Source organism: Metarhizium album, assembly GCF_000804445.1.
Source record: "Metarhizium album ARSEF 1941 chromosome Unknown scaffold_2, whole genome shotgun sequence".
In the NCBI taxonomy this organism is placed as follows: domain Eukaryota; kingdom Fungi; phylum Ascomycota; class Sordariomycetes; order Hypocreales; family Clavicipitaceae; genus Metarhizium; species Metarhizium album.
The window spans coordinates 1,519,698-1,547,096 of NW_024467576.1; the positions used below are offsets into that span (position 1 = coordinate 1,519,698).

Here is a 27,399-nt window from a genome sequence, read left to right on the forward strand (position 1 = left end):
TGTTTAAATGATACAAGCCGGGTGCAAGTCCACGGAGACTTGTGGCATTCTATTTTGACCCTTGCTTCACTCAAGAGCCTTGGCGACGAGCCACCCCGCGCGAACATAAGTACTTCAGTACACAAGAATAAACTCCCGTAAAGTACCGACTTCTGAGGTTTGGGCAATGGTACCGAACAGACGCACGTAGTAGCTTACTACTTAAGTACCAAGTACTGACTTAGGTTGTTCGTAGTGAAGAGACGCTCGTGTGACGCTCGGGCAAGCGCCTTATGCAACCAAGAGCATACCAAGTCCCTCATTAAGCGCGAGTGATTGTAATGAGCTTGCTTTCTTTTTTGGCTTGGATACTCCGTACAGGGTGCATCTCGGTACGTGCCCAGGAGCCATGCAGACTTTGGGACGCCTTGCAGTGGAGCTTTGTTCAAGTTTTCTCAAGTAAGTACTCAAGTGCTTAGAGATAGTGGGCGGTAGCCAAGTTGGCACTGTACGTAATGAAGTGGCGAGTGTTTGCATCGCCGTTCTCGAGTTGCAGACAATGTGTCTGGAAGTGCCTTCTCCCGGTGTGTACGGAGTAGTTGGTTTGACATGTCCATGTCGAGGAGCTACTAGCCTCACCATGACGGCATGACGACATGACCCCTCGGCACCCCCTTGGCAACTTGTAGTGGACACCTTGACACATCCATTGCCTGGGACTGTGCGGGTGGTGAGTACATGTGCCTGGACCTGCTCCTAAGTGGGCGCCCACATACCGATCTAGGTCCCCATATACGTCTTGCCCGCACTTTGGCACTTTGGCAGCTTGAGCTACCCCTCCAACTTTTTTGAACTTCCAGTGTCGCCGCCCCGTAACCATCAACAATCCGCACGAGCACCGCGTCGCGCCGGCCAATCCACGGCCGTCCTCGCCTCCAGGTACACCGACCTCCCCGTACAGTTGGTACGTTTCCAGGGTACTCTCGGTACGTACTTGGCCTGACACTCAGCAACTCGGCACCAGGCACCTCACCACTTGAGCGCTCGCTTTGCACGCACTTCACGGCTTTCGCTCGTCCTCCGCAAGACGCATTTTTCACCAGCTGTCTCTTTACTGCCAGACTTTTAAAATCCTTATCACCGTGTCAGCCCTGGCCCCTATTGGCCCTTGGAGTCGAGAGGGCTTCTGGCCTTTTCTTTCCGCACCACACATGTTAATTTTGTGCATCTGCCGCCCTGCCGGCCCTCACGACGTTGTGACGTCTTTACCTCGAGCTTAGCCCTTGGTGCGAAGCAGAGGTATCTGGTCAAGATATCGACTTCCAACGCTTCTCAAGGGCCATCGACCCGCTACGCTGCCGAGCCCGAGCCGGGCACCCAAGTTGAGCTGCCAGGTCGAGCTGCCAGGACTTGATCGCTCGAGCACTCAACATGGAGAACGACACGGACAGCCAGACGGATCAGCCCGCGAGTCCGACTGGCAATGTTGCCGCGACGACCTCGCCCAATGGCCCGGACCATAGTCACGCCCCTTCCCCTGATCCGCCATCTACTCGCCCAAATCCCTTTGATGACAGTGAGCTTTCTGCCCGCAAAAGACGTCGAACATCGGGCTCTGCGTCACCCCCACCAGTATCATCATCAGCATTAGCATCCGCCCAAGCATCTGCAAGCTCGGACGCATCGACGTCTGGGGATGGATCCGCAGACGACAAGTCGGCCGTCAAGAATTTCAGCAACAACACAATGACTACGGACCAGCAGTCTCAAAACGCGGCGACGCCTTCTGCGCCCAAAACTGAGCTCCCATGCACACCAAGAACACCCACAGACAGCGCAAAAAGCAATAGCCCGACGCCGCTATCATCCAGCAAGGTCACCATCAATCTGCGAAAAACCACCAATCCCGTCACCACTAAATCTGCAGAAGCTTGCTTACCGTCATCGAGCCACGACGGGGTTCCACCAGTCATCTCAGACGTCACGAGCGATGACCAACAAAGGATAGCTGTGGAGGAGCGGCTGCACACCAGGTCAGGAGAGCAGAGCCCCCAGAAGTCAGACTCTGCAAGCCCGCCAGTTGAATTAATCGCCATCTCCGACGATGAAAACGAAGAAAGCGATGACGAAATGGCCTTTTCAGTAGATGAAAAAGCTACTGGGATGCTGAGTCGCGAGCATGTGCCTATTGACCCTACTCCGCAGTTTCCTTATATACAACGCAATGAAGAGCCATCCCTACCGCTGCTTCGATTTATCCATCATTTTAGAACCGGTATGCCCCCCCCTTTTTTTTAAACTGACTTCATTTCTTTACCAATCCTTTTGTCAGTTTCTCATTTCGCAATAGCCGTGGTTGATACTGAGGCCGCTACAGATTCTCCCATCAGCCCTGAGGCTCTGTTCTTACTACAAGCCTGGATGCAAGACTATCTGAGGTTTGCCAAGAATGCCGACAAAACCGCGGTCCTGGACTCTCGGCAAGCAAATAAAAGGTTCTGGTCGATACTCCCCGAATCAATGCTCCAGTTGTTACTAAGAAGGTATGTGCCATGGCCGTCTCTCCTCTCTCGCCTGTCCTGCCTTTCCCAATTCACTGTTTGTCTTTGTCTTCAATGTTACCACCTCTTCAGGTTGGACAATTCCAAAAAGCCATGAATGAAAAAGAGTGGCCGACGTCCTAAACTAACGATTTACAAAGTTCTGAACTTGTCAAGTCTCCAGAGCTGCGCAGCGTCATAATCGGGGTCTATTCCGCCTTCGCCTGTTTAGCGGCGCGCATGGCTGCTCTGGATATGGTGGTACTCCGAGAAATGCAATCCACCATTGGGGCGACAAATGAGGGCCCTCCCGATCTATACTCCGCAAAGTACCTTCAGCAGCTTCATGACATAATAGTCACCGATGTATCCTCAACAAGTAGCGGCGGAGAAGGATCATCCCCCGGCTCAGAATGGGTTCAGAACGAAGTCGGATCCTACCTACTTGCCAAACTACAATCTAGCCAGGGAGGCAGCGTGACAGCCCTGTCGCAATTGGCAGCTGCATTGACAGCCTTTGTTCCAAAGTTTCCAAGACTGATGGAACATCTGGCAGCTATCGCAAGGATTCTCGCTAGTTGTTTGCGAGAATCCGTCAGAACGCTTGCCACTGGTGGCGACAGAGTCGCGCAAGCACAGAGCCAGCTAGAGATAGGGACGACTGCTTGGGATACTATTTCGACTTGCCTGGAAATGATGATTGAGAAGCACGTTACTCAATTAAGCGTTGACACAGCTACAATTCTAATCCAAGCTTTGACGGATGTTTTGAAATGGACGCTGCGTGGAGAACACGGGTCAGCATTCGATACCGTACGCCGACACCTTCAAAATTATTCCGATCTACCTTGCGTTCATGGATTTGAAGCCGTTGCGTGGCAATGGAGGCTCGGCATTTTGGACCGGTTAATCCGTTCCAGCCAAATGCAACTTCGTGTCATGGCCATTACCAGGCTGTGCAACGACCTCGTCTCGGTATGGAAAAGCACCATGACCGCCAGCGATGAAAGCAGCAATAGATTTCTGGCATTTATTGGGGAATGTTTACTGGAGACTCGATTGATCGACTACATACTGGGCCCGAATTGCCATCCTGAGATTATCGTGGAGAGCTCGAATGTGCTGGGCTTTCTGATTGTTACCAAGCTCTACAGACAGTATCATACCGATCGTTTGTGGCAAAACATCATGCTATGCCAAGATCCTCGCATTACGGAGGCTCTAGCACGCATGGTAACAAGTATAACCAACCTGTTTGACTACGACGGTTTGCTAGGTTGGTGTCAAAAGTTCCAAACCATGCCCCTTGAGGCGTTCTCGCCGGCGATGCGCACCCTTTGGGACAATATCATGAACGAGCTGATATCGAAATGTCAGTCAGAACGGCAAACACTGTCATTTGAACCCTTTGACCTGTGCTTGAGGCTACTGAGAGAAGCGTCGATTTGTACGGCGGGGTCGCAGGTAGCCGATCCGGATTTGCAAATGGCTGCCATACAAAAATTGAGGGAACTGTTAAGCACTGCGCGCCCCGACGATCTGGATATTCTGCACCTGAGCTGTCTGGATGACATAGCTAAGAAGTCGCCTACAGCTCTGGGAAGCTTGTGGTGCTTGTCCATGACCATGCGAGGAAACATCCCGAACGAAGTCGAAAATCTTACAAAGAACCACGACCTAGCAAGGCTTGTTGTAGAGGAACTAGATCATGCAGTTCGTGCAGGGCGACAAGCGGGTGCGTTTGCCGTAATATCTGGCACGCCCAATGTACCCAGAAGGGATCTAATCGCCAGCCTCATCCAATTTCAGCCAGCAGCTTTGAACAACGGGTTGGGCCCCATACTATTGGATATCATTGTTGGCCCGAAATCGCCATGTCCTGATGACAGAAAAGCTGGCTGGTATGTCATCACAAATGTAATGAGAAAGGCATCGATGAAAAACGCGTTTTTGCAAGCCTGCTTCTCCAGATACCTGCCTGGCCTTCCTGCGTCCTGCTTCTCGGATGGCATGCTCGATTTCGTTCGAGAGAGAGTCCTGTACCTGGCCGGGGATGGCAATAATTTTGCCTTGGATGACGCAGAAGCGCTGTCGTACAGTGGTATTGAGCAACTTTGGCGTATCATTCTAGAGGCTGAAGACCCTCTCTTGGTGTCGCGGGCTATCTCTACGCTCGCAGTCGACTTATACTTGGAGAGTAATGCCATCAAGTCATATTCGGTCTGTCGTTCGAGGAACGTGCACACATCCCTGGTCATTCGATGCTTGACCCAGATGGAACAGGCGGCGAAGAAGCTCAAAGGGTCTACCGAGGCCGGCGTTGGAGAAGACGATGAATCAATGGTGCTTGTTGCAACTACTGAAGATGTCCAGAAACAGGAGCGAATTTTTGGACGCTCTCTCCAGTTGATGAGGTTTTTTCTGGGAAAATACCAAGTGAACGGTCGATTTTCCGTTGCGGACTTCAGACCGTTGATGTCAACGGCGGTAGAAGAGATAAACGGCGAGTCAGCTTGTTTACAGTATCAAGCCTTTGACAATAATGACCAGACTGACATCAAGCCTATAACTATTGGTCTTGGAAACTCCATCGCTTCACTTTTGACTTGCCTGAAGACCTTGACCGGCTTTGACAATTACCGCATTTATTATCGGGGACAGCCGCTTCTTCCCAAGGAGCATCAAGCTACGAAATCTTTAGAAGAGCTCGGCATACGTGATGGGTTTATTCTAGTCAAACGGGATGAAGGCGGCGCGTCACTCGCAGGATACATAAGACCCGGTTCATCACCGCTGGAGATTGAAATTCTAGGCCACTTCAAAGACTTATGGGAATACTTGAGCATGGGTGAGAAATTGGCCGAGGAAGTGAGTACTGGCAGCTTGGGGCGCGATGCAAGCGAGACTAACGCGCGCAGGTCTACGACTTTCTCGTCAAACTCCCGGCAGATGGCCACTTCATGCTGCAGTTCGATTCGGATCAGAGTGATCATTCGCGAGTGTTCCTCAAAGGACAGGCGTTCAAGACACTATACGGTCTCCATGCTCTAAATGATTACATCGAAGCTGCTCAACATTCCGCATTTGCAACGAGCCATGATGAAGATTATATGGGAATCAAGTTGACATCTTACCAGCAGGCCCTTGTGAGAGGCTTGCGCCTGATTGTCAAGGCTATAGGCGATCCCGAGATGCTAGATGACATGCCGGCTGTCCAGCAGCTACGAATTGCAGGGACATTCCTGCAAGCTTTCGTGAAGCTTTTCACGGGTTAGAGATGGTATCCTTTCCCCCTTTTGAATCATTGTGACACTGACTGCTTAATTAGAAGCTGCCAGGTACAAACCATTATTGGAGCTCGGTGACGACGTGCTGCCACATCCTACTCGACTCGTAGACATTCTGGCTACAGTGGAAGGTGACACGAGCGACACAAGCTTGGCGTTAATCGAAAGCGCATGCACAGCGGTCTTACGTGTGGGCTCTGTGAATCGGGAATTTTGGAACACAGTGGTGACTTCCACTTCTTTTCTCGACATCATGAAGAGCTTTCTGTTGAAAGACCCTCGCAAGGCCGTGAGGCAAACGATTGTCGAACTCATCGAGGACATCACGGGCCCAGAAGCTCAGATTCTAACACCAGACAGCGGCAATTCTGTTTATTCCAGCCAGGAGACCAAACCCGTTTTGCTTTCCATTTGTACTGCTCTGACCGAGGGCCTGCCACTTTGCCTCGTCAACCAGTCTCAGCCTGAGGAGTATTTCAGAGCACTGCTCCATCTAGTTGCTCACGCATGTACGACGACTTCTCAAGCAGTGGATATTGACCTACTCGCAGTAGTGGCACGAGACCTTTTGCTTAAACACACCTGTACAGAGGTAAGATCAAAGCCGCGTCATTGGTCAGTAACGTTAGGGTCTAACACAGGTTATAGACGATTGACCGACCAGACATGGCAGATCCAATCGCAGCCGGTCTGGTAGCAGTACTGCATATTTGTGTCGAGAATAGCCAAAGTCTAAGCAAGTCCAGAAATTTTGACGAGTTAGTTGAATCATCCGTCCCACTGCTTTCACTCAAGCTGTGATAATGTACTGAATGAAGTAGAAACGCAATCTCTCGGTTGTTTTGGCGCCATCTTTTCCCAAAGAAACGACGTGGTGACAAGGACAGCGTTCCTCGAGTAATTCTCAACACGAACACGCGAAGTAAGCTCTATGATGTAGTTTTTCGCTGCGTGAGATACGATTTGAATTCTTTCGTCCACATGCTTGATACCTTGAACGGTCTTGTGCCGTTTTACGTGGAAGAACCCGGTGAGTGTTTGAGAACCCCCACTAGAACCAGCGTCATCTCATACGGCTAACTATTTTGTGCAGATGATCCTTATATCTACGATCTTCCGTATCAATTCGACCGGTCCAGAGCAATACGAGCCCCTTGTGGATATGTTGGACTACGAAACCTCTCCAATACTTGCTATCTAAATTCGCTCCTTACTCAGCTGTTCATGAACACTCAATTCCGAAGGTTCATCATGTCAGTCGTTGTACAAGACCCACAAGCATCGCAGCAACTGCTCTTCTACACCCAGAAGCTTTTCGGTTATATGCAGGAGAGCTTTCAACGTTTTGTGGACCCATTTGACGTCGTGGCCTCGATAAGAACGTATGATGATACCCCCATTGACATTCATAGTCAGATGGATGTCGATGAGTTTTACAACTTGCTTTTTGATCGGTGGGAAGGGCAACTCCTCAACAAGGACGATAAGAAACGGCTGCGTTCATTTTTCGGTGGCCAGTTGGTCCAACAGGTGAAGTCGAAGGAATGCAAACATATCTCGGAGCGTCTCGAGCCATTCTCAGCCATCCAGTGCGATATCAAAGGCAAAGCCACACTTGAAGAAAGCCTTCAAGCTTACGTGGATGGCGAGGTGATGGAAGGTGAAAACAAGTACAAGTGCTCGACATGTGACCGTCATGTTGATGCGGTGAAGAGAGCGTGCCTGAAAGACGTACCGGACCACCTCATCTTCCACCTCAAGCGTTTTGATTTCAACTTGCGAACGCTACAAAGGAGGAAAATTAATGACCACTTCACGTTTCCCCAGACTTTGGACCTTGCGCCGTACACAGTGGAGTACCTCAACGCCGAGAAGGATGCAGCTCAAAGCGATATTTTCGAATTGGTTGGCATCCTCGTCCACTCTGGAACAGCCGAGTCCGGACACTACTATTCCTACATTCGGGAGAGAAGGTTTGGTGGTCAGCCAAGTTGGGTCGAATTCAACGACGACTCTGTGCTACCATGGGATCCAGCCCTGATGGAAAGTGCAACATTCGGCGGCCCGGATCCCCAGTCGTCCCTCCAGGACATAAATGGTATCGTTTACGACAAGACTTACAGCGCCTATATGCTCTTCTATCAGCGTGCATCATCTCAGCGTCATGATTCGCCATCAGGCGGTGCGACGATGAATGACCGTCCGTCGCCTGTTGAGGTCCCGCCTGCATTAAAGGAGCATATCGTCAACGAAAATAGAGTACTGCTTCGCCGACAGTGTCTTTTTGACCCGAGCCACAGTGGCTTTGTTCAGCAATGTTTTGGCCACTCAATTTACCTCGGAGAAAACGAGGCGGCCAAGCTTCGCGGGTCGAAGTACGATGGTGACAATGACGACGAGTTGGGGAGGGGCGCAAGCTCTGATCTGGATACTTCAGCCCACACCTTGGAGAACTTGGCCATGGAAGTGTCTCTGTCTCATTTCGACCAAGTGGTTTCCAGAACCAAGGACGCCACGCTGGTGGAGTCCTTCACTTCAATGCTGAAATCTGCAGTTACAAAGTGCTACGATTGCGCCCTTGCATTTTACAACTACTTCCAGGTGCGCCACGGGGCCATTCGTTCGTTGATTCAGCGAAATCCAGATGCAGATATCAGAAGCTTTACTGGTAAAACGCTTATACTTGCAGCCACGAGGATTCGAAGCGGTCTTCCGCGACTTTACCATTTTCCCGTCCCAACAAGAACAGCCTCCCACTCAGCTAGTGTGGATAGCGAGGATGACTGGGACGATTCAGAGTCTCCGCCATCAGTGCTGCAGGGAATGATGAACATGTTTAACCATCTTTGGAGATTCTTTTACGTACACATCAGGTCCTGGGATGAATATTTCGGCACAGTGCTCGCCTTTGCGAGGCTTGGAGATCTCGAGGTGGGCCGTCTCTTGGCAGACAACTTTTTGCTCAGACTACTTCAAATTATCAGTGCGGACCCGATGACGATGGAGTTGCAGCCCAACTATCAGCGCATGGTTAACAACTTGACGCGGCGCTTCAACTCCAAGCCGGCTTCCTACACTGCGATCCTGGCACTCATCGACTACCTCATGGCGCAGTTGGAACCTACATTGAGCGCAGACGTGATTGTGGACGAGGCAAAAGATAGATGCGATGCGCGAAGGCCCTTCGCTTGGACGTCAGAAGAAGTCCAGGCTGTTCACAGCCACCCCGATAGCCCTACGACTAGTGTTTTCACGGAAAAGCTCCTAGAATTGGATCAGGCACCAGCGTCGACAAACAGCATCATTGGACAATTGGTCGAGAGCGGAGAAGAATTGGATCTCAGGGTGTTCAACACTCTTCGGAGGAAAATTCAAGGGGAAACAACGACACAGCCCATGGACTCGTCCATCAGGGCGGCCGGGCGATATGCTGAATGCAGCGAATCGGTGGAGAGAGTGCATATCCTCATCAGGCATATTTGCACACAAGCACGCAGTCTCCAGCACAATGAGGGATCTACATTTTTGGACTTTGTAGACCTGATGCTGCGCTCGCGCCGACCCAACGAGAGTCTGGCCTTGGCACGGAGAAGGTACATACTTCAAGCGATTCCCATGTGGGCGCCATATCTGCTGGTGTACAGCGACGAGCACACAAGAGGCGTGGCGGAGCGGCTTATCAACGATAGGCTTTTCCCGCCCATGGGACTCGACACACTTGATAGACAGGAGGACGATGCTGCGTTGGAGTCAGAGGCACTAGAACACGTTATCCGACAGCTCGGAATAAAGTGCCTAGTGTATCTCCGAGACGTCCATGTCAAGGGAAGAATACAGCTCGAGCGCAACGCAGCGGGCAACATTCTACGTGTTATCGGTAACTGCGTTCCATTTTACGAGGGAAGCGACGAGATGAACGACTACGCAGACGACAGCGCCGAGTTCAGAGCCATCCAAGGGGGTATGTGAAGCAACAAAAAAACGGGCTCCAGGAACGATGTGCTAACCATTGTTCAGAGATAACAAGTCCCCTGCAGAGACTACTTGTGGACGAGATTGAGGATGACGGGTCTGGTATGTTGTGCTTGCCCGTGCCACCGATTGGAGACATGACTAACGAAGGAACAGAATGGGATGGCTCTTGCGGCTCATCGGAATTCATGGACGCCAACGTAGGCACGTTGGCGCAGACAGGAAATCATGTACAAGACTAAGACCATGCAGAGGTCAGTGACGGCACAATGCACGGCGTTGACGGACATCTATCTCGATGCGAAACCCCTTTGCCATGCTTTCTCTCTCTCTTTTGGGGGGTTTTTTTTTTAAAAAGAAAACTTTTTTTTCTTTGTTTCATCTTTGCTTTGATTGGAGACGTCCCTTCTCAACATTCGAGTCCCAGCATCCCAGATACAGGAGGGCAAATGATATTATGAAAGACTTAGATTAACGCAACAGAAACAGGCTGTCGACACGAGCAGCCTCGTGTTTCATGCACATAGCAGCGGTGTTTCGGCGTATAGAAGGAAAACAGGGTTTCTCTGTAAATGACGATTTGACGGGGCAGCTTACGAGCGATGGCCCTGTGGTTTGAACTCGCAGCATATGATGTGCGTGATATGGTCAACAGGTCAGAATTTGGAGTAGGTTGATAGCAGTGGTAGAGATGGCGATGAATGACAGCGTTGGCAGGGGTCAAAGATGGTTCCCTTTTTGCAGTTCACGTTTTGTTCCCCTGATCTGTTTTTTTTTTTTTTTTTTTTTTTTTTTTTTTTTTTTTTTTTTTTACCAGACTTGCCGCTCCGCAAACGCATGCATTCCCCGACCAAACTGATGTGCACAGCTGCAAACATGGGTGGATGGCGGGACGGCAAGCGGGTTCGAGATGCGATGTTCGGAGGCGTGGGAAGCTGTGGAGCCTGACCCCAGGGGCCTCGACCTGCTACAGGGAAAGGGAGCCAATCACAGATGAAGGTCACTGCCGACAAGACCAAAATAGCACGTAGCCGCCGATGACGACGCCGGATGAGGGACGTGATTGGCTCCACGGACCGGACCTGCATTCCTTGCTGCGTGGCATCCACTTGCCTTGTGCGTGGACGCTGGCTGCATATTGCATAGTTATGTAGTTACGGAGTACTCAAGTACTTGAGTGCATATGCATGGTCACACGCACGCCATGGCATGGCATCGTGGAAATTCCATTGTACCACCACTCCATGCTTCGTTCCATCAGTCTACCGGCCGACGTGACCGGTGACCCCAGACGCAGACGCCAGAAGTTACAACCTCAGCCTATTGTTCTTCTGATGGAAATGCCATCTTGGCCCTAACGGGCAATTGAAACGCCACTGATGCCGTTCTTGGTCTGCAGCATCCCTTCCTTGCTTCTTTCTCCTCTCCCTAGCCACGTTTGGGTTTTTACATGTGCATGCCAACTAACTCTACCTACCAGACATCCTTTGCGTTGACGGTCACATTGATGACGAGACGCATCCATCTCACACCAACCACATGGCTGCCTGGCCGGGCCTGGCAGGGCGCGACCTGCTCCCACGAAGCTGAAGACTGAAGACTGTCACGCAGTGTTTCTGCGGCCCTGTTTCATCGAGGCTCCCGTTTCAGAATATGCAGGTTATCGCGGTGCGCCTCGTGACTGGTGATTGGGTGTGTGAGTCGTCACCAAGGCCACGCTGACGTCTGCCGCATACCTGGGGTTGTTGGCAAGTTATATATCCCACATACTGCCTGCTTGTTTGCGATCCAGTTCGATCCAGCGGAGGACCTCACCATCTGCGTTTCTGGTGATTTGTGCTCACTCTCTGGGTGGTCCTCCTCGTTTTTGCTTCTGCTTGTCTTGGGATGTCTCGGTCAGGCCCGGAATGCTCAATGTTGCCCGTGAAAGCCCCTGGGGAACGTCTTTCGCCTGGCTGTCTCTGAGCCTGTCACCACTTTATTGTCCCTGATTTTCTGTGCATTTCCATCTCATTTATTCTTTCCTTTTTTCTTTTTTCTCCTTCTTTTCTTTTTCTTTGCCTACTCTTTTTTTTAAAACTCAGACACAAGTGTCATTCTACCGCCCTTCAACACCATGACCCTGAAAGAGAGGATTTCTTCACCCCTCGAAGCTGGTCCGTCCATCCTTGATGCCCATCGTCTTCCCCCTCACTTGACGCCCGCTCTCGAATATGCCTCGTCTCGCCTTGCCAAGAAGTCTCTCCATCTTACCCTTGTCGTCGTCCGAAGAGACTACCAGCTACCCAGCGTTGTTCCTCCTCTGAGATCGCCGGGCCTGTCTGCTCCAGCCACGCCCGCCTCTCCGCCCTCTGCCAAGTTCGGCTTTTCTACCGGCCCTGTCGCGGCCCTGAAGCATCTTGTCCGGACAGCATCACGACAGAGCTCGCATTCGGCACAGTCCAACGGCTCCAAAGGTGCTGTGTCGTCGCCGGCTACAACCACCCTGGACTCTCCCGGTCCGAGACTTCGATGGCCTCTCTCGCCTTGTACGCCTTTGTCTCCGCCTCCCATGACGCCATGCACACCGTCCTCTGTTGCGACGGACTACACTGGTCCTATGACACCAGCCGGCTGGGGGATTCGCTTGATACACGCATCTGATTTGTGTGCCAAAAATCAAAGAATCCAGCGGGCGGTGTTTACGAAAACTGCACAAAAGTTTGGCCTGGGGTAAGCTTTCGAATTCAACCAAGCAAAAAAGCAGGAGCGGGCGTCAGATCCCATTCACGCTTACACACTAATTTGTCTGGGGGAAAAAAGGTCTTGTCTCTCACCCGCCGTCGACCCCTCAACTTGTGGCCTATCCGCCCATCTCATCGCAAACTCCCTTATCCAAAACGAAGTCCTCTTCTCCTCCGACGGGCTCACTCTCCTCTCTCTCGAGCGACTGTACAGCCTCAAGAGCGCTCTGTCGAGTTATTCCAAAACCAAGGCCCATTTACGTCTCGAGGACGCAGTCGACGAGCTCCGTCGGTATATTCTTGCCAACAACGGCGCCAAGGTCACCAAGTCAGATTTGCTACGCTCCTATGAGTGGCTGAGCGCAAGTTCGTCTGCTGTGTCAGACCTGGACAAGATGTACAGAAGGGCGTACGGAGGACCCGGCGAGGTGGGCGCCATATCCGGAGTCGGGCCTCCCTCTCCCACGGTAGTCCCGCCTCACGCACCCGAGCCGGTGGTTCGCCCAGACGAGGATTGCGAGTTCCTCACCGAGTATGACGACGATCCCGATCTGAGCCCCACGCAGATTGGACTCGCGGTAACCACGTTTGAAATGAGCAAGCCGGCCTCGCCCAAGGGCCCGGTCTTGAAGATTCAGACGAAATTCAAGACAAAACCTATGCTGCGGAGAAAGCCGGGCTTTGGACCAGACCTCGGGGGAAGGGACAACAAGGTCGAGGGCCCTGAGAAGAAAGACGGCGAGGAGGGCGGCGATCGGCCGGCACGGCCTCTCGAAGCGGCATCGGGGGGGTGCACACCTTGGCCAACATCGATAGACAATGTCCTGAGTGGAGCCGTGACGAGTGCCGACGCGAGCTCCGCGTGCCTAGTGCCAATGACCCCCAAGGAATATGATGATATTTCGCCCATAACGAGAGGAGAATGGGGCTTCTTGATGGTTGACGACGCGTTTCGGGGAGGGCGGACCGTCGCAGTGGAAACGTGCTGACCACGGGAAACACGGGACGAGATTATGCCGTCATGTATGCTAGACCATTTTGTCTTTTTCTCCTTTGGGTGCGGCAGACTATGCATTGGGAAGCGCAGAATACGAGATTGAACCCGAGTCGTGTGTCGCTTCTTCCACATGAAGAAAACCGCTTCGTGCTGCGTGTGTATCTGGGTGTCGTGGAGATGGATTCGCCTCTGCCCTACCAGCCGTATTTGCTACTCGTGGCCTTCTTGTTGGTCCTCGCCGTGGCGAAGCTGTCCTCGAGCGCGTCGCGCTGATTCTGCACATTCTGCACCAGCTGCTTGAGGGAATGCTTGCCGCCGCCTTGTATGGAGCGCACGGCCTTGTGGACCTGCTGGTCGCCTGCTGCGCGGACGCTCTCGTTGTGCTGGTACTCCTTGTCCATGTTGAAGTTGACGACGGTCTTGGCCGCAGAGTTGCCCGCGTCGCGGCGGCCAAAGAGCTCTCTCCTCGCCGCCGCGGAGAGGTTCAGATCGCGGGCGATGGCGTCGAGAGATTCGGGGTCGGATTCGGGGTTGGGATTGCCGTTGCTGTTGCCGTTGCTGTTGCCGTTGCCGTTGCCGTTACCGGGCGTGTCGTCGGCGGCAACGGCACGGGCGTCTGGCTGGTATGCCGACTCGAAGAGAGGTTCGTAGGCGCCGGCGGATGAGGAGGCGAGATCCAGCGGTTCCTGTTCTTCAGTGTGCATGGGGAAGAGGGATGTTTTTCTCCTTGGTGCTCCCGCCGGTGCTGGTGCCCCATCGGCGTCTGCCTTCGTTGATGCATGCGGCTTCGGGGTCGCGCCGGCCAGGGACGATTTAGACTTGGCCTTCTTGTCCCCCCTGGCGACGAAGCCTACTGATAGGGGCCGGAACATGAGCGGCCTCCCGACCAGCGTGACTTGGTCGGCTGGCTTGTGGCCGAGCGGCATCGACGGCGCGGCGGCATCTTGGTTGCTTGCCGCCGCCGGCGCTTGCTCGTCGGCATCGCGGCTGAAGCCTGGCGCTGCGCTCGTCTTCAGGTTGATGCCGGGCCGGGGGGGCGCGCTGCCGGACGGTCTGGAGCCGGGCTTGCCTGTGTTCTTTGGCGGCGGGAGGGACGAGTTGAGCCCGGAAAAGAGGCCGCCTCGTGCTGTGCGCGCGCGTTTCGCGGGCGGTTCGTCGGGTCTGCGGGAGCTGGAGCCGGAGCCGGAGCCGGAGATGGTGGCCTGCGGCAAGCCGACGACGATTTTGCCTGGCTTGGAGCGGTCGACTACTTTCTGGAACGGCCTCTTGGGGGTGCTCTGTGAGGACGGGGGCTTGGGGGGGGCTTCCGGCTCGGAGCCCGAGTCGGATTCGGAGTAGTCGACGAGGCCCATGGTGCGGTGCGGTGCGGTGCTGTGACGGAGATGTGAGGTGAGGATTTCGAGTCCAAGGCTGTATGTAGTTACTTAAGTAAGCACCACTTATTATCATTGGCGTTGGTGGACTCGGGACTGCACTGTGCCTCAGCTGTGGGGCGCCTGGCTTGGCTTGGGGCTTGGGGCGGCTGGGCCCTGCATCTCGCCCGTCACAGGCAGGTGGGTGCCGCTGGCTCAGCCTGCCGGAGCACTGAGACGCACCGAGCCAACGCCCCCGTCGATCCGCTCCGTGCGTGCTGCAGCCAGCAAGCTGTCGTGGCGGCTTTGCTTTCTTCGGCTTCCATGTCTGGTGCCAACTTCGAGCCATCCATCCCCTTCTCTCACCGCTTGGCCGGCTGCTATGCTCGTCAGAGGCGATTCATGCCAGCAGCCGAATAGGTGAACCTGATTCAACAGGCATGTAGACACGGGCTTGTGGCACATTCTTTCTTGAACCTGCGCCGACGTCAACATGTCCGTCATTCAGCTGGAAGAGTAAGTCTACCTCGGAGGACCGATGTGCAGTCAGCAAGAGCAAGAGCAAGAGCAAGAGCAACAGCTGACACTTGGCCGCCCCCCAGGCTCATGTCCTACCAACTGCGGACGAGCTATCTCGATGAAATCGCAGACGGCGTCGGCGAGCGACTGCTCACCGTCAACGACAACTTTCTCAACTCGGCCGCATTCAAAGCCGCCGGGTGGCGTCCCAACCGGTCCTACATCAAGCGGACGTACTCTCCTCCGATCCCCACGGCCGTCGCGTCCGAATACTTCCAGGCGCCACGACAACCAGGTCTCACGCTCGAGGATGGCGACGAGGACGGCGGCATGCTCACCGGCGGAGGGGCCGACACCATGGGTCCCGGCGTGGCTACTAAGAGGCGCAGGCGCCGGGAGCAGGTGGAGGAAGACGACAGCAGCGACTTGTCGGACGAGAGCGACGAAGAACAGGAGCAACGCGCCGCGCAGCAAATCAAGTTTTCAAAGATGCCAGTGAGGCAGCGGGCAGGGTCGTCGCCGCTACAGGCATCGCCCGTGAAGCCCCAGACGTCGCCCCGGGTGCCGAGGCGTGGGTCTCAGTCAGCCCTCGAGACGGTGCGAGAGCGCCGGCGCAGGGACACCGTCACCAGCAGCGACATTTCCTCCGAGAACGAGTTCGACGTGCCCGCTGTGCTGAGACACCGGGAGGCAGCACGCGCCGCGGCAAGGGCTGTGCGGTTACAGGACAAGATCAACGAAGAACCCGCGCCCCCGCGTCTCGAGAGGGCTGACACTCAGCTTCTGCCCGAGGAAGAGGAGGACGATTCGGACGAGGGCTCCGACATGTCTGGCGACTACGTGGGGAGCATGGATTCTGCTTCGATTCTGGACGGCGTGGAGAATCCCATCAATCCCTCGCCCACCCAACAAGTCGTGGGAACGCCGCCTCGAAACTTCCCGCGGCAATCCATGGTTCGCAAGTCACAACCACCAGCAAAGCCCGTGGTCCTGGAGGCTCTGCCTCCGCCCCGGCCCATGAGCATGATCCGGCCGGCCAGCTACGTCCAGCCTACGAGTCTGCTCTCGGCGGCACTGAAGGCGCGGGAGCACAAGTCATCCGTGCCCTTCCAAAAGTTTGCTCATTTCAGCGGCCAAGGAACACAGGGGTCCATCGCCGTGCGCATCTACGCCCCCTTTTGCAGGACGGCGAGCAAGCCTTTCGAGGTGCTCATCCGCCCCCGGGTCCACGACGGGCAGGGCGCCGAGCGAGTGGTTACGGTCACCGACCTGATTGGGCTGAGCCTGTACCGGTATACCGAGGAAAAGAGGGAGCCGCAGATATCGCCCGGCAAATACAGCGTGAACTGGTGGACGCTCAGAATGGTGGAAGACGGCGAGGTCGACGACGACTTCCCGCCGTTTGAGAGGAAGAAGCCGCTGACTTCATTCACGACGGTCAACAATGCGAGCGCCAGGGGCGGAGGCAGGATGCGGTCCAACTCGGCAGCCTACGATGAATTTGCGCTGGTGCCCGCCTCGGAAGGTGAATACGAAGAAAACAAGCGCCTGACACCCCAGCTAGACGATGACGAGGCCGAGCAGGCGCAGGGCCAGCAAGCAGCGCCGCCGCCGCCGCCGCCGCCGCCGACCGTGAGCCATCTCGTGAGCCCCAACGAGGGTGATGACGATGATGCCAATGATGATGCCGCTCGTAAATACTCGCCCGCACCGCCACGTATGGACCCCCTGGCGGACAACAGCCGGCCGAGACAGAACCCCATCGTGACGACGACGTATCGGCCAAACACGCCCCTGGCCGACTCGCCGCAAGTGCCGGTGACGGTGCCGAACACGACACGCGGGCAGCACAAGCTGCTCCGCGTCCACATCATGTCCTCGGACGTGGCGGCGGAACAGATGGTCACGGTGGACGTGACGACGGACACGTACCTCGCCGAGGTGCTCGACATTGTCTGCCGCAAGAGGCAGCTGGACAAGGCCAACCACGTGCTGAAGCTCCCCCGGTCGGGGGCCGTGGTCATGATTGACCGGCCGGTGTCGTCGATCGGCAACGTGTCCGACCTGGAGCTGTACCGGAGACGGTTTGCGACGGACGGACCGCTGAGCGTGGCCGGCTCGCCCAGCAGCTCGTCTCCGCGGACCATGGGCCTCCCCAGCAGCCAGGGCGTGTCGCAGCGGAGGGAGCACAGGAGGGACAGGTTGCTGGGGCCGCACCCGCTGGCGCAGGAGGCGCTCGAGCAGGACGAGTTTGGCAACGCCAACTACAAGAAGTACACGGTCTGGCGGAAGCAGCCGATGCGCCTCGTGGGCATGAGCGAGCGGATCCTGGTGATTGACGGCGAGTACATCCACATCGTGCCCGCGTCGGGGGGCAAGGCGGTCCACGACGGCGGAGGGAAGACGACGACGGTTCACTTTAGCAACGTCGTCGGGTGCAAGGTGCCGCGAAAGCACCCGACAAACGTCAAGGTATGTGTGTGCGCGCGATCCATCCGTGGCTTTTTCTTTCTTCTTCTTCTTCTTCTTCACCTTTTGCTGCCTTTGCGAAAGAGGAGATTCTCGACGCATTCTCGCAGCTGCGAGAGGCGCGTGGGCAAAGGTGACGACTGCGTCATCACGTCTCGTCCCGTCCTGCGGGGGTTGGCGGAGCAGAATGCTGACGGGGATCCGGGACCCTTGCCCTCGGGGTTCCAAAAATAGCTGGTGATCTACAAAGCCACAGAGAGCAAGCGATACGATTTCGAGGCGCGCGGGGCCGACGAGGCAGCAGAGATTGTGGCCGCGCTGAAGAAGGGCATCTCGCCGTACAGAGAGGTGTAGATGCAGACGGGGACGGTGGCGGCGGCGGCGGCGGCGAGAATCAGCCGGTGCAAGCAACCACTTGACGGCTTACGCACGCCAGGAGGCGTAGGGTTCTGGCGGCGGGTGGCTGAGCCGCGAGCGAGCCGCCATCCGAGGCCTCGAATTGCTTCGGTGCGGCGGTGCGGTGCGTGTCGATCTCCGGGGACGGACGGGCGCTCCGAGAAGCTGATCTGGCGTGGGATGCGATGACGTGGACGTGGAGACGTGGAGACGTGCAGGCACTCGGGCACATTATGACGAGGCACTGGGCCGTGACGTGCCGCTCAAACAGTTGGCTTGGAAGACGGAGGAAAGGGTGTCGTCATGCGCATCACGATGCACCTGGCTGCATCGTTTGCAGTCGAGCCGCAGCTATGCAGTCGAGCCGGGGGGGGAGGGGGGCTCAGACGCGGCTTGCTCGTCGTCCGAGACGCGGTATGTAGTTGCGCTCATCGAGAAGAGACTCAACTTGGTATTTCGCGTCCCAAGGGCAGCGTCGGGCGTTGGGCGTCGGACGTTGGGCGTTGGCACGGGAGACTGATGATGAAATTTCCCACGGTGCCACGCACGCCCATTTGGTTTTGCGGCCAGTTTCATTGTTTCACCCGCGTTAGCAATACAGGTCACACAAACTCTCTGCTGCCCGTACGTGTCCCCCGGCATCTCCCCAAGCAACCGCGCGGACGGAGGGAGCACATCAACATGGGTTCGCGAGTTCATTGTCCTTCCCGATCCTGCTTCCCTGCCCGCCGGTTCTCGCAGGGCCCACCGTGACGCAAGACGACAAGCAAGGTCGAGGAGGGAAGCCCGGCCCTGGTCGACCTTGCGAACGACGAACGACGAACGATGAACGACGATGCACAGGATTGTCGCGGACGACGACCTGCATGGATGCCAGGCCACGCCAGGCCACGCCAGGCCACGCCAGGGTAGCAGCTCCTCCGTGCCGGGCTCGGCTGCGAACGCCCCGAAGTGACGCCCCCGGCAGCGGTGGTGGGACGACGATGCACCAGCAGGGCACTGAAACGAGCACACGACAGGTGCCGTTCCGACGGTACACGACCCCCTGCAGACAGTGTAAGTGTAGTACGAGCCGTTGGCGTTGGGGCAATTGGGGCGACCGAGTCGAGTCGAGTCGAGTCGAGTCGAGTCGAGCCGTTGGTCTGGCACATGCCTCCGCCGTTGGGCGACGTTTGCTGCGGCGCACGTCGTGAAATTGGCCTTGTGCGACGGGGTTGCATCACCCCAGCCCACGACTGCTGTTCCTCGTCCTCGTCCTCGTCGACTGGGAGACACACGGGGGCGCGGGCGCGGGCGCGGGTGAATCCAGCGCGGCCTCGTTTCCCTTCCACTTCTCGGCGGCCTGGCTGGCGGCTGTGGGCTTCGTTCGAGGAGGCAGCCGGCCGGCGATTCATCGGACTCCCAAACTCAATCGCGATCAGGCACTACGCGGGCGAAACTAAACTTGCGTGCGTGGAACTAGCGGCGTCCCTCCCTCGCAGGCGAGCCGGACCCTGGCTGGCTGGCTGGTCACCCCGGACCGTGAGCACGGAGCAGCTCGTGAGGTGGACGCAGCGGCGAGGGCGCACATTGGCGAAGACGGACACGACTGCGGGGACGGCAAAGGCAGAAGCCACGCCGAGATTAGAAAGTGGACTCGTGGGCTCGTGGGCTCGGGCCTGGGCTTGCCAGGTTGGGCCGGGGTGCGGGCGAGCTGGTGACGATATACTTTGAACCCAGCCGGGATGGGGCGTCCTTCTTGGATGCATTCTTGCATTCTTGACTCTCGAGGCCCTTGAGGCGCAGGCCGGTGATCGCCGTGTCGACCAACGTGCCCATGGGACGGCGTGGAGCAGGCGAATGCTACAAGTACTTGAGGCGCCCCGAGTTCCTGGCCCTCGCCGCCGTTGACCTTGGGAATCTTTTCCATCCTGCCACTCCCACTTGACCTGTGTCTAAATCTACTCCGAAGCCATCGCTTTCCAACTCCAACAACACCCTTCGACTCTTGACATCAACACATCACATCCCTCGCCGTCATGAAGCTCTCCAGCACTGTTATCCTGGCCCTCGCTGCCGCCGTCCAGGTTCGTCGCGTGTCCGCACAAACAAACCCCCTCTTTCCCGCCCCCTTGACTGACCAGCCCGTCGCACCATGCAGGCCGCGCCTGAACCTCAACCCGACCTCTTGAGCGACGTCACCAGCCGCGTGGGCGGCATCGTCTCGGACGCATCGACGTTGGTCGCCGGCGCCTCGAACCACGCCGCAGAGGCCACCAGCGAGGTCGCCGCCAAGGCCTCCAGCCTGAGCCAGCTCATCGCCACGGCCACGGGGTCCGCAAAGTCGAGCGCCGAGAGCGAGCTCTCAGAAGTCACCAAGGACCTGACCAAGGCCACCGGCGAGGCTGGCGCCAAGGTCTCGAGCCTCAGCAAGCTCATCGCCACGGCCACGGGGTCCGCAAAGTCCAGCGCCGAGAGCGAGCTCTCAGAGGTCACCAAGGACCTAGCCAAGGCCACCAGCGAGGCTGGCGCCAAGGTCTCGAGCCTCAGCAAGTTCGTCGCCACGGCCACGGGGTCCGCAAAGTCCAGCGCCGAGAGCGAGCTGTCCAAGGCTACCTCCTCTCTGGCCGCGGCCACCGGCTCATCCTCCACGTCCACCAGCCGCGGCGGTGGCGCCCGCGGCCCGGCTCCCACCGCTGCCGTGGCCGTCGGCGCCCTCATGGGCGGTGCTGCTCTCTTGGCCAACTTTTGAGAGGGGAGAGATGCGAGTCTTTGCTGGCCTTTCTCGTGGCCTCTGTATGCTGGGGAAATTAGGAACGGGGGGGCGGGCCTGGCGTGGCGCAAATGGGATCCAAGGGCGTGAGCCCTTCACAATGAGCAATGTAAAAAAATACTGTTGGCCCGGCAGAATCCTTGGCTGTCACGGGTCTCTAGTTGGTGTAACGGATGAGACGAATAATAGCCCGACTTTGCCTGTGCCCCTGCCTCGCATTGTCTGTGCTCCGTATCGTGCGTGCCTGCCGGATGCCTGTAGCAATCGACACGGTGGCTGCCGGTTGTTGAACGATGCCAGACCCGAGTGGCTTCGTCATGTAACAAGGCAAGCAACATGTTGGTGCGTCGAGCGTGATGTGATAAAGAGAATTGACAGATCAACAACAGGCTATTCTATCATCCCGACGCCAGTTGCTTGCTTGCATCCTGGAAATCTATGCCTTGGGCTGCAACTCCGCCCACAGCTTGTCGATAGTCTGAAATACAGCCGTCACATCCCTGATGACGTCGCCGTCCACCTTTTCGCGCAGCTTTTGCTGCACTTTATCCGGGTGCCAGCGGACTCGCTCCTCCTTGAGCTTGGCCCTGAACGCCTGCTCCCCAATGTCGTCGAGACCCAGTCCGCGGACCAGAAACGACCGCACATCTTTGTCGCCCAAGTCCTTGCGTTGTCCGCCGTCGACAGGCCAGGCCAACGTATCCAGCGTACCGTCCCACGATGCCCATGCATTGGTGTATTTCTCCCACTGCTCGGCCCACCGGCGTCGCTGCCGCCGTTCTTCTCCACGCCGCAGGCTTTGCTCCATGTCTTGGCGCAGCTTTCGGGCTGTGCGCTCTTCGTCCTGCCTCTGTCTTCGCCGGTCTTCGCGCTTTGCCCTCTCCTCGAGCAGCCCCGCATGTGTCTTTTCCCACATCTTTTGTCGCACGTACGCCGCATACTCGTCGTCCGTCATTTGCTCCAGCTCCCCGGTCGGGCCGCTTCTTTCATTGGGGTACACGTGGATGGGCTGGCCGTAGACGGATTCCCAGTACGCAGCCCCTTCATCGTCAGCCATTGCATCAAACAGAGATTCTCGAAATGCAGCCTCCGGGTCGAGTGGCGAAGGTTCGAATGGATTCGGCGGCGTTGGCGAGCGCCGTCGATGTCGCCGTCGGTTTCGTCGGTGGTGGTGGTGCCTGCTTGGTCTTGAAGACTGCGGCTCGCCATCGCCGTCGTGGTCCTCGTGTATTTCACGTCCATCATGTCTCTCACTGTTTCTGCGTCCGCTTCTGGACCGGCGACGGCGAGACTGGTCTGATTTGAGCCTCAGTCGTGACCGCCGAGGTCTGGTCGAGTCACCGCCTCCGTCTTCATCCTGAGTATTTCGCCACGGCTTTTCCATGACGGGAGGTGATGCACGCGAGGTGTCTCTCCCGTGATGACTCGAAGCCGCCCGGGTAGTCGAGCTTGGTTCGTCTTGATTTATCGACGACAGGACGTGACGCCGCTTTCGCGATGGGCTTGCATTTGCCATGATGAGGAAGCGGCCATAGTCACTGCGGCCGTAGCAGTAGCGCCAAAAAGAAAAAAAGAAAAAAAAAAGAGGAAGAAAAGGAAACTCAAAATTTTTTTTCCCTGACGGCCTCTTCTGGCAGTAATCACACGGCCATGCTTGAGTAGTTGGTTGTTCAAACGAAACTCGACGCCGCCATCGGTTGGTTATGGGTCGACCGCCATGACCGGTGGAGCTTGGCCGCCAGGGTGCAAGCGGAAGGAGCGATCTTGAGCCACCGAGCACCGAGCAGGGCAGGAGGGAAGAGGGGCTCCTGGCCGAGCCCGGAAATGTGACCGGGGTGTCGCAACGACCACGAATCCAAATTTCTGCCATTGAAATGCGGAAAACCCAATCTGCCCTCTCTCCCACGCTCGACCATCTTCTTGCGCTGCGCCTCCGGCATTCTTATTCCTCACGCAACTGTCTGTACGACTTCCAGCTATTCGTCAGGCACGATGCGCTGGTAGCCAGCTTTCCATTTCCACCTTGACAAGCCACTGTCGACCACAACCTCTGCGACATACGCACCAGCCTGCGTCATGGCCGGCATATTGCTACTTCTCGGCCTCTGCGTAAGTCCATCCGTTCTCGGCGACTGCACACTTGGTTTGAACTCGGACAGCTTAACCAGGCTTGACTACAGGTGGTAATGGCCGTTGCGTAAGACGGCAATGAGAAGCGCGCCCGCAAAACAGGACAGAAGCTAATGACACCTGCAGGTCATTCCTCGCCGGCGCCCTCCCACTCTCCATGACATTGTCACAATCACAGCTACGGCTAATATCCAGCATTGGTGTTGGGGTGCTGGTAGGGACGTCGCTTATAGTCATTATACCCGAAGGAATCGAAGCCGCTGCGTCATCCCCTACCACATCACCGCATGCCCACAAGCTACGAAGTCTCTCGCGTCGAAGCCCGTGGAACTTTGAACTCCAAGAGAGAGAGGTCATCGAGCAAGTCGCCGCAGTTGCGGCCGTGCGCCGGGTGAGCAAGGACGACGGCGAACCGTTGCGCATCCTCGTCTCTCCGAGTACACCGAGCCCCAGCGAAAAACGAAATGAGCAACCCTCCAAACGTGCGCCCGACTCGCCCGAGAATGAGGGCGAGAAAAACAAGGAGGAAGCGCACGTGGAAGTCCCAGCTTTCGAGGTCGGATTCTCCATGGTTCTCGGCTTCATTCTCATGTTCCTGATTGATCGGCTGCCAAAACATGCCTCTGATGGTCTGCACTCGGGCCCGCAGCCGCAGTATTTCAGTTTGGATAACTTGGGCGGCAACGGCGTAGAAGCCACGCCGGCAGATGAAGAGCAAGGCTTCTTGGCTTCGCTGACGCCAACGCCAAAATACACGAGGAGCCTGGCTACGACCATTGGATTAGTCATTCACGCTGCTGCGGATGGCATCGCCATGGGTGCCTCGTCGGCCACATCCAACGTGAAGCTTGGATTCGTAATCTTCATCGCCATCATGATTCACAAGGCTCCCGCGGCCTTTGGCCTGACCTCGGTGCTTCTACGGCAAGGACTGTCGAAACGCGCGGCGCGCGGCCATCTGGCCGTCTTCAGCCTGGCCGCGCCGACGGGCGCCATATCGACCTGGCTCATGATCAAGTTGCTCGGCGGCCAGCACCTGGAAGGCGATGCAGGCATGTGGTGGACGGGGATGTTGCTCCTCTTCTCAGGCGGGACATTTTTGTAAGCTTCACGACGCCGCAAGTCGGCCCTTTTGGGCCCTTCTAAGTTCTAACGCTTGTTCCCCTCGTCAGATACGTAGCGATGCACGCCATGCAGGATGACGCTTCGTCCCATAATCACGAGAGCCACTCCGGTACCAATGGATACGCGGACGGCACGCCGAGTGCTCAGCGGAGAACAAAGGGGCCCGACATCCGCGATACCTTGGCCACCGTCGCGGGCATGCTGTTGCCCCTCCTTACGCAGTTTGGACACCACCATTGATGCGGCACTTGCGACAGACGATAGAAGGGCCGGAGACGGAGGACACTGGAAGCGAACGAGGGACGGCCCGCAAGGGCGTCGTCAAGTTGCTCGATTGCGACATTGTCAGCCGTGTAGAAAACAGGGCATATTTGCGGAATATAACGCATGAAGACTAGCAAGTAAGGACATTACATTAAACTAGACCATAGCGCTGCGGATTCTATATATCGCGAGACTACTCCGTACTATTCGTCCCATTTCATGAGCATCGGTCGCACGGGCCGAGGCAAGGCTGACCCGAGAAATGATTGCTAGACAGCTACCCAGCCAAGTGCCCGAGCAGTGAGCAGTCCGTCAATTTCAACTTCAGAGGGCAACCTTCACGGAGGGCTCGGGAACTCGGGCCATTGTTTCAAGACCAGTCCATGCGCACTGGCCCGCCACGACACGCTGCCGCCATCAAGGCACGAGACGACAAGTTGCGCATGGTCTCTTGACTTGTCGGCGCTCACGCCTGCATTTACGTCCACTTCAGTCGTAGATTGGCGTGCACGGAGCATGAAGAGGGATGGAGAGAGCAAATGAGCCATTGCAGGCAGCCCTTGGTTGGGGGCTGCAGAGACACCCGGATTCAGTGGTTTGCATGGAGCCATGGTCCAAGTGATATATTTACGTGCTCGACTTGTTCATACTCTGTACAGATATTCTCCGTCCAGATGAGACGTGAGAAGCAGAGTATTCTGCACAGAAGGGTAAGACATTGGAGCGGAGAATACAGGGGGTTCAGAGGGTTGGGCCGGGTCATTATCCGACAGGCAGGGTAGATAGATATCTGCCGTGGCGCGGCAATGGGCCAAAAGTTTGAGATGGTGAGAAGAGAGGGACGAAGAACCCACGCCAGATGTTCGGATCGTCGTCCAATGGTAAACCGTGCTGGACATAGGAACAAACCAGGTACGACGAGATAGCGTGTGGTGCGAAACAAGGGGAAACTATGCTGGAGAACAGCCAACGGCCGACCAGAGTTCCCGCCAAAACACTTGCATTCTCGAAACCGCCAGGAACCACTTACAACTGGATCCGCGCTTGATTCCGCGACCGCGAGTGTTACAGATGGCGGCCAGGGTGCGCACCAACCCGAGGTTCATGCCTCGACGGCTATGCCGGGTTGGTGATTTTAGTCGTCTTGCGATGCGTAGACGTTGATTGGGGTCCGTACGCCCCGCGGCCCGTTTAGCCAATCCACAAACCCGGGGTTGGTTGACGTACGACAAGTAACTACGGAGTAATGTGTGTGGGATGCCGCATACGGACGGGGACGATTTGCTTGTTGCAATGCACGTCGTCTCCAAGCACAGGCAGGGCCTTGGTACCCCACGCGCCATGGCGGCTTGTCGGACCAGTTCTTGTTGGACATGGTTCACATTCTTTTATACGGCTGTTTAACTGCTGCTCGGGGACATCGGTCAGGTGAGAGACATGCATGGGTCGAGTTATTGAGACGGGTTGAGGTCAATCGACCGGTGGTGAAGCTGTCCGATCTGGGGTCCGGCTAGTTCGGAAGCTGACAACTCGAGACCTCTACCGGGTCTGGGTAGGCGATATTCGAACCCAATCTTGATCAGAACATTTGTCAGACAAGCAGGTGTAGGAAACGGGCAGCCCAATGCATGGTGTGATTTGGTACCTCGGCAATACGTGTTAGGCTATCAGTTGCGATATTGTATTGTGCAGTCAATATTGTACAGCGGCCGGGTCCGGGTGGCAGCAGGCCAGGTCGCCGGCCCAACTCTTGGGGGCCTCACACGTCACCGACCACCGACTGACTGACTTTGTTTGACGTGGTGCTGCGGTTTGCTTTTGACTGATTGTCATGGGTTGCCGCCATTGGCATAGATATGGCCGTCATCAGGCAGCACATGTGGACGAGTTTCGATGCGTTGAGGCCTGGATGGTTCACATTGGAATTTGGGAAGGAGCTTGGGCGCACGGTGAGGCGAATGCCAGCTGCTCCTTCTCCCTCTCCCCGTTAAACTGATGCCTTTGATGGGCGATGGACGGCAAATTGTCGGTTCTGGCCCTGGCCACGACTCTTTTGTGGCCAAGGATTCACGACGTGTGTACGGAATACAATCTTTATTTACTAGACGCATCAACAGTAACACTGGATCAGAATCTGCAATCACGGTCCAGAGGTTCCATGATTGCTACGCTGGGAGCACCACCCTGGCTCCCTGCAACCATGCCGTCCCTCTTACTAGCACCGCTTCAGACACAGCTCAGCATCCCATCCGCGAGCAACGACTTGCCTTTTCTCGCCCAAGGCTGCCCCGTCTCTCTTTTTTTGCCGGGTGGCTGTTGGGAGTCCTGTTTGTCACCCAAACCCGCTGAGACTCAAAATAGTAATTGGTAGTTGGCAGTCGAGACATTCATTCACGCCGGGTAGCGAGTTACAAGCAACGTTGATGGCCTGATTCCGCCGATGTGCTGGCCTTGGCCTCGGGCACGAACATCTCTGGCAACAAACCCGTCATTTTGGGCTCGTGTAGGTCTGGATGGACGTTGGGGCTCAGCACCATCTAAACGCCCCAACCTCACTTCGCGTACTCTATAATTCCAAGGCGAAAACCCAGCGTCCAAGCCGTCGGCGGTCCTCAGCTCGTTGGACCCCATGGTTGTGTATGACTTGTTCACAAGGTCCTCCATGCCTTGTGCTGGAAACGACTCGAAACTGCGTCCTGGCCATTACTCATGCAGCCCTAGTGCTACTGCAGGTTCCCACCGTTTCCTAGACCGCTGAACCTCGAGATGCTTTTTTTGACCCCCAAGTCAACTGTGGCTTGTCGTCGGCATATTGTGGTTCTTCAACACAGCTTGGCAACAACCCCCAGTCGCTCTCGCTGTTCCAAACGTTCTGCTCCGTACTCCGTACTTGA

General features: G+C 56.2%; 7 protein-coding genes across 7 annotated transcripts; 5 read left to right on the plus strand and 2 right to left on the minus strand.

Moving 5' to 3' along the window:
• Window positions 1–1,410: 1,410 nt before the first annotated feature.
• MAM_01574 (Peptidase C19, ubiquitin carboxyl-terminal hydrolase 2) lies at window positions 1,411–10,020 on the plus strand (the record flags this gene model as incomplete). Its single annotated transcript, XM_040820373.1, has 10 exons — window positions 1,411–2,254; window positions 2,330–2,522; window positions 2,681–5,387; window positions 5,438–5,789; window positions 5,848–6,398; window positions 6,455–6,564; window positions 6,628–6,836; window positions 6,900–9,767; window positions 9,824–9,880; window positions 9,935–10,020. 10 exons carry the CDS (start codon window positions 1,411–1,413, stop codon window positions 10,018–10,020), a joined length of 7,977 nt encoding a protein of 2,658 aa, XP_040681861.1.
• A 1,874-nt stretch (window positions 10,021–11,894) lies between these two features.
• MAM_01575 (uncharacterized protein) lies at window positions 11,895–13,490 on the plus strand (the record flags this gene model as incomplete). Its single annotated transcript, XM_040820374.1, has 2 exons — window positions 11,895–12,490; window positions 12,581–13,490. 2 exons carry the CDS (start codon window positions 11,895–11,897, stop codon window positions 13,488–13,490), a joined length of 1,506 nt encoding a protein of 501 aa, XP_040681862.1.
• A 202-nt stretch (window positions 13,491–13,692) lies between these two features.
• MAM_01576 (Mitotic checkpoint protein PRCC) lies at window positions 13,693–14,850 on the minus strand (the record flags this gene model as incomplete). Its single annotated transcript, XM_040820375.1, has 1 exon — window positions 13,693–14,850. The coding sequence occupies one exon, from the start codon at window positions 14,848–14,850 to the stop codon at window positions 13,693–13,695; it is 1,158 nt and encodes a 385-aa protein (XP_040681863.1).
• A 493-nt stretch (window positions 14,851–15,343) lies between these two features.
• Window positions 15,344–18,192, plus strand: MAM_01577 (stress activated MAP kinase interacting protein Sin1; the record flags this gene model as incomplete). The annotated part of the gene is made up of 3 exons (XM_040820376.1): window positions 15,344–15,366; window positions 15,453–17,841; window positions 18,073–18,192. 3 exons carry the CDS (start codon window positions 15,344–15,346, stop codon window positions 18,190–18,192), a joined length of 2,532 nt encoding a protein of 843 aa, XP_040681864.1.
• A 2,176-nt stretch (window positions 18,193–20,368) lies between these two features.
• On the plus strand, window positions 20,369–20,965 carry MAM_01578 (uncharacterized protein; the record flags this gene model as incomplete). Its single annotated transcript, XM_040820377.1, has 1 exon — window positions 20,369–20,965. The coding sequence occupies one exon, from the start codon at window positions 20,369–20,371 to the stop codon at window positions 20,963–20,965; it is 597 nt and encodes a 198-aa protein (XP_040681865.1).
• Window positions 20,966–21,422: 457 nt separating this feature from the next.
• MAM_01579 (uncharacterized protein) lies at window positions 21,423–22,370 on the minus strand (the record flags this gene model as incomplete). Its single annotated transcript, XM_040820378.1, has 1 exon — window positions 21,423–22,370. The coding sequence occupies one exon, from the start codon at window positions 22,368–22,370 to the stop codon at window positions 21,423–21,425; it is 948 nt and encodes a 315-aa protein (XP_040681866.1).
• Window positions 22,371–23,172: 802 nt separating this feature from the next.
• Window positions 23,173–24,481, plus strand: MAM_01580 (Zinc/iron permease; the record flags this gene model as incomplete). The annotated part of the gene is made up of 3 exons (XM_040820379.1): window positions 23,173–23,183; window positions 23,243–24,217; window positions 24,289–24,481. 3 exons carry the CDS (start codon window positions 23,173–23,175, stop codon window positions 24,479–24,481), a joined length of 1,179 nt encoding a protein of 392 aa, XP_040681867.1.
• Between the last annotated feature and the right edge of the window lie 2,918 nt (window positions 24,482–27,399).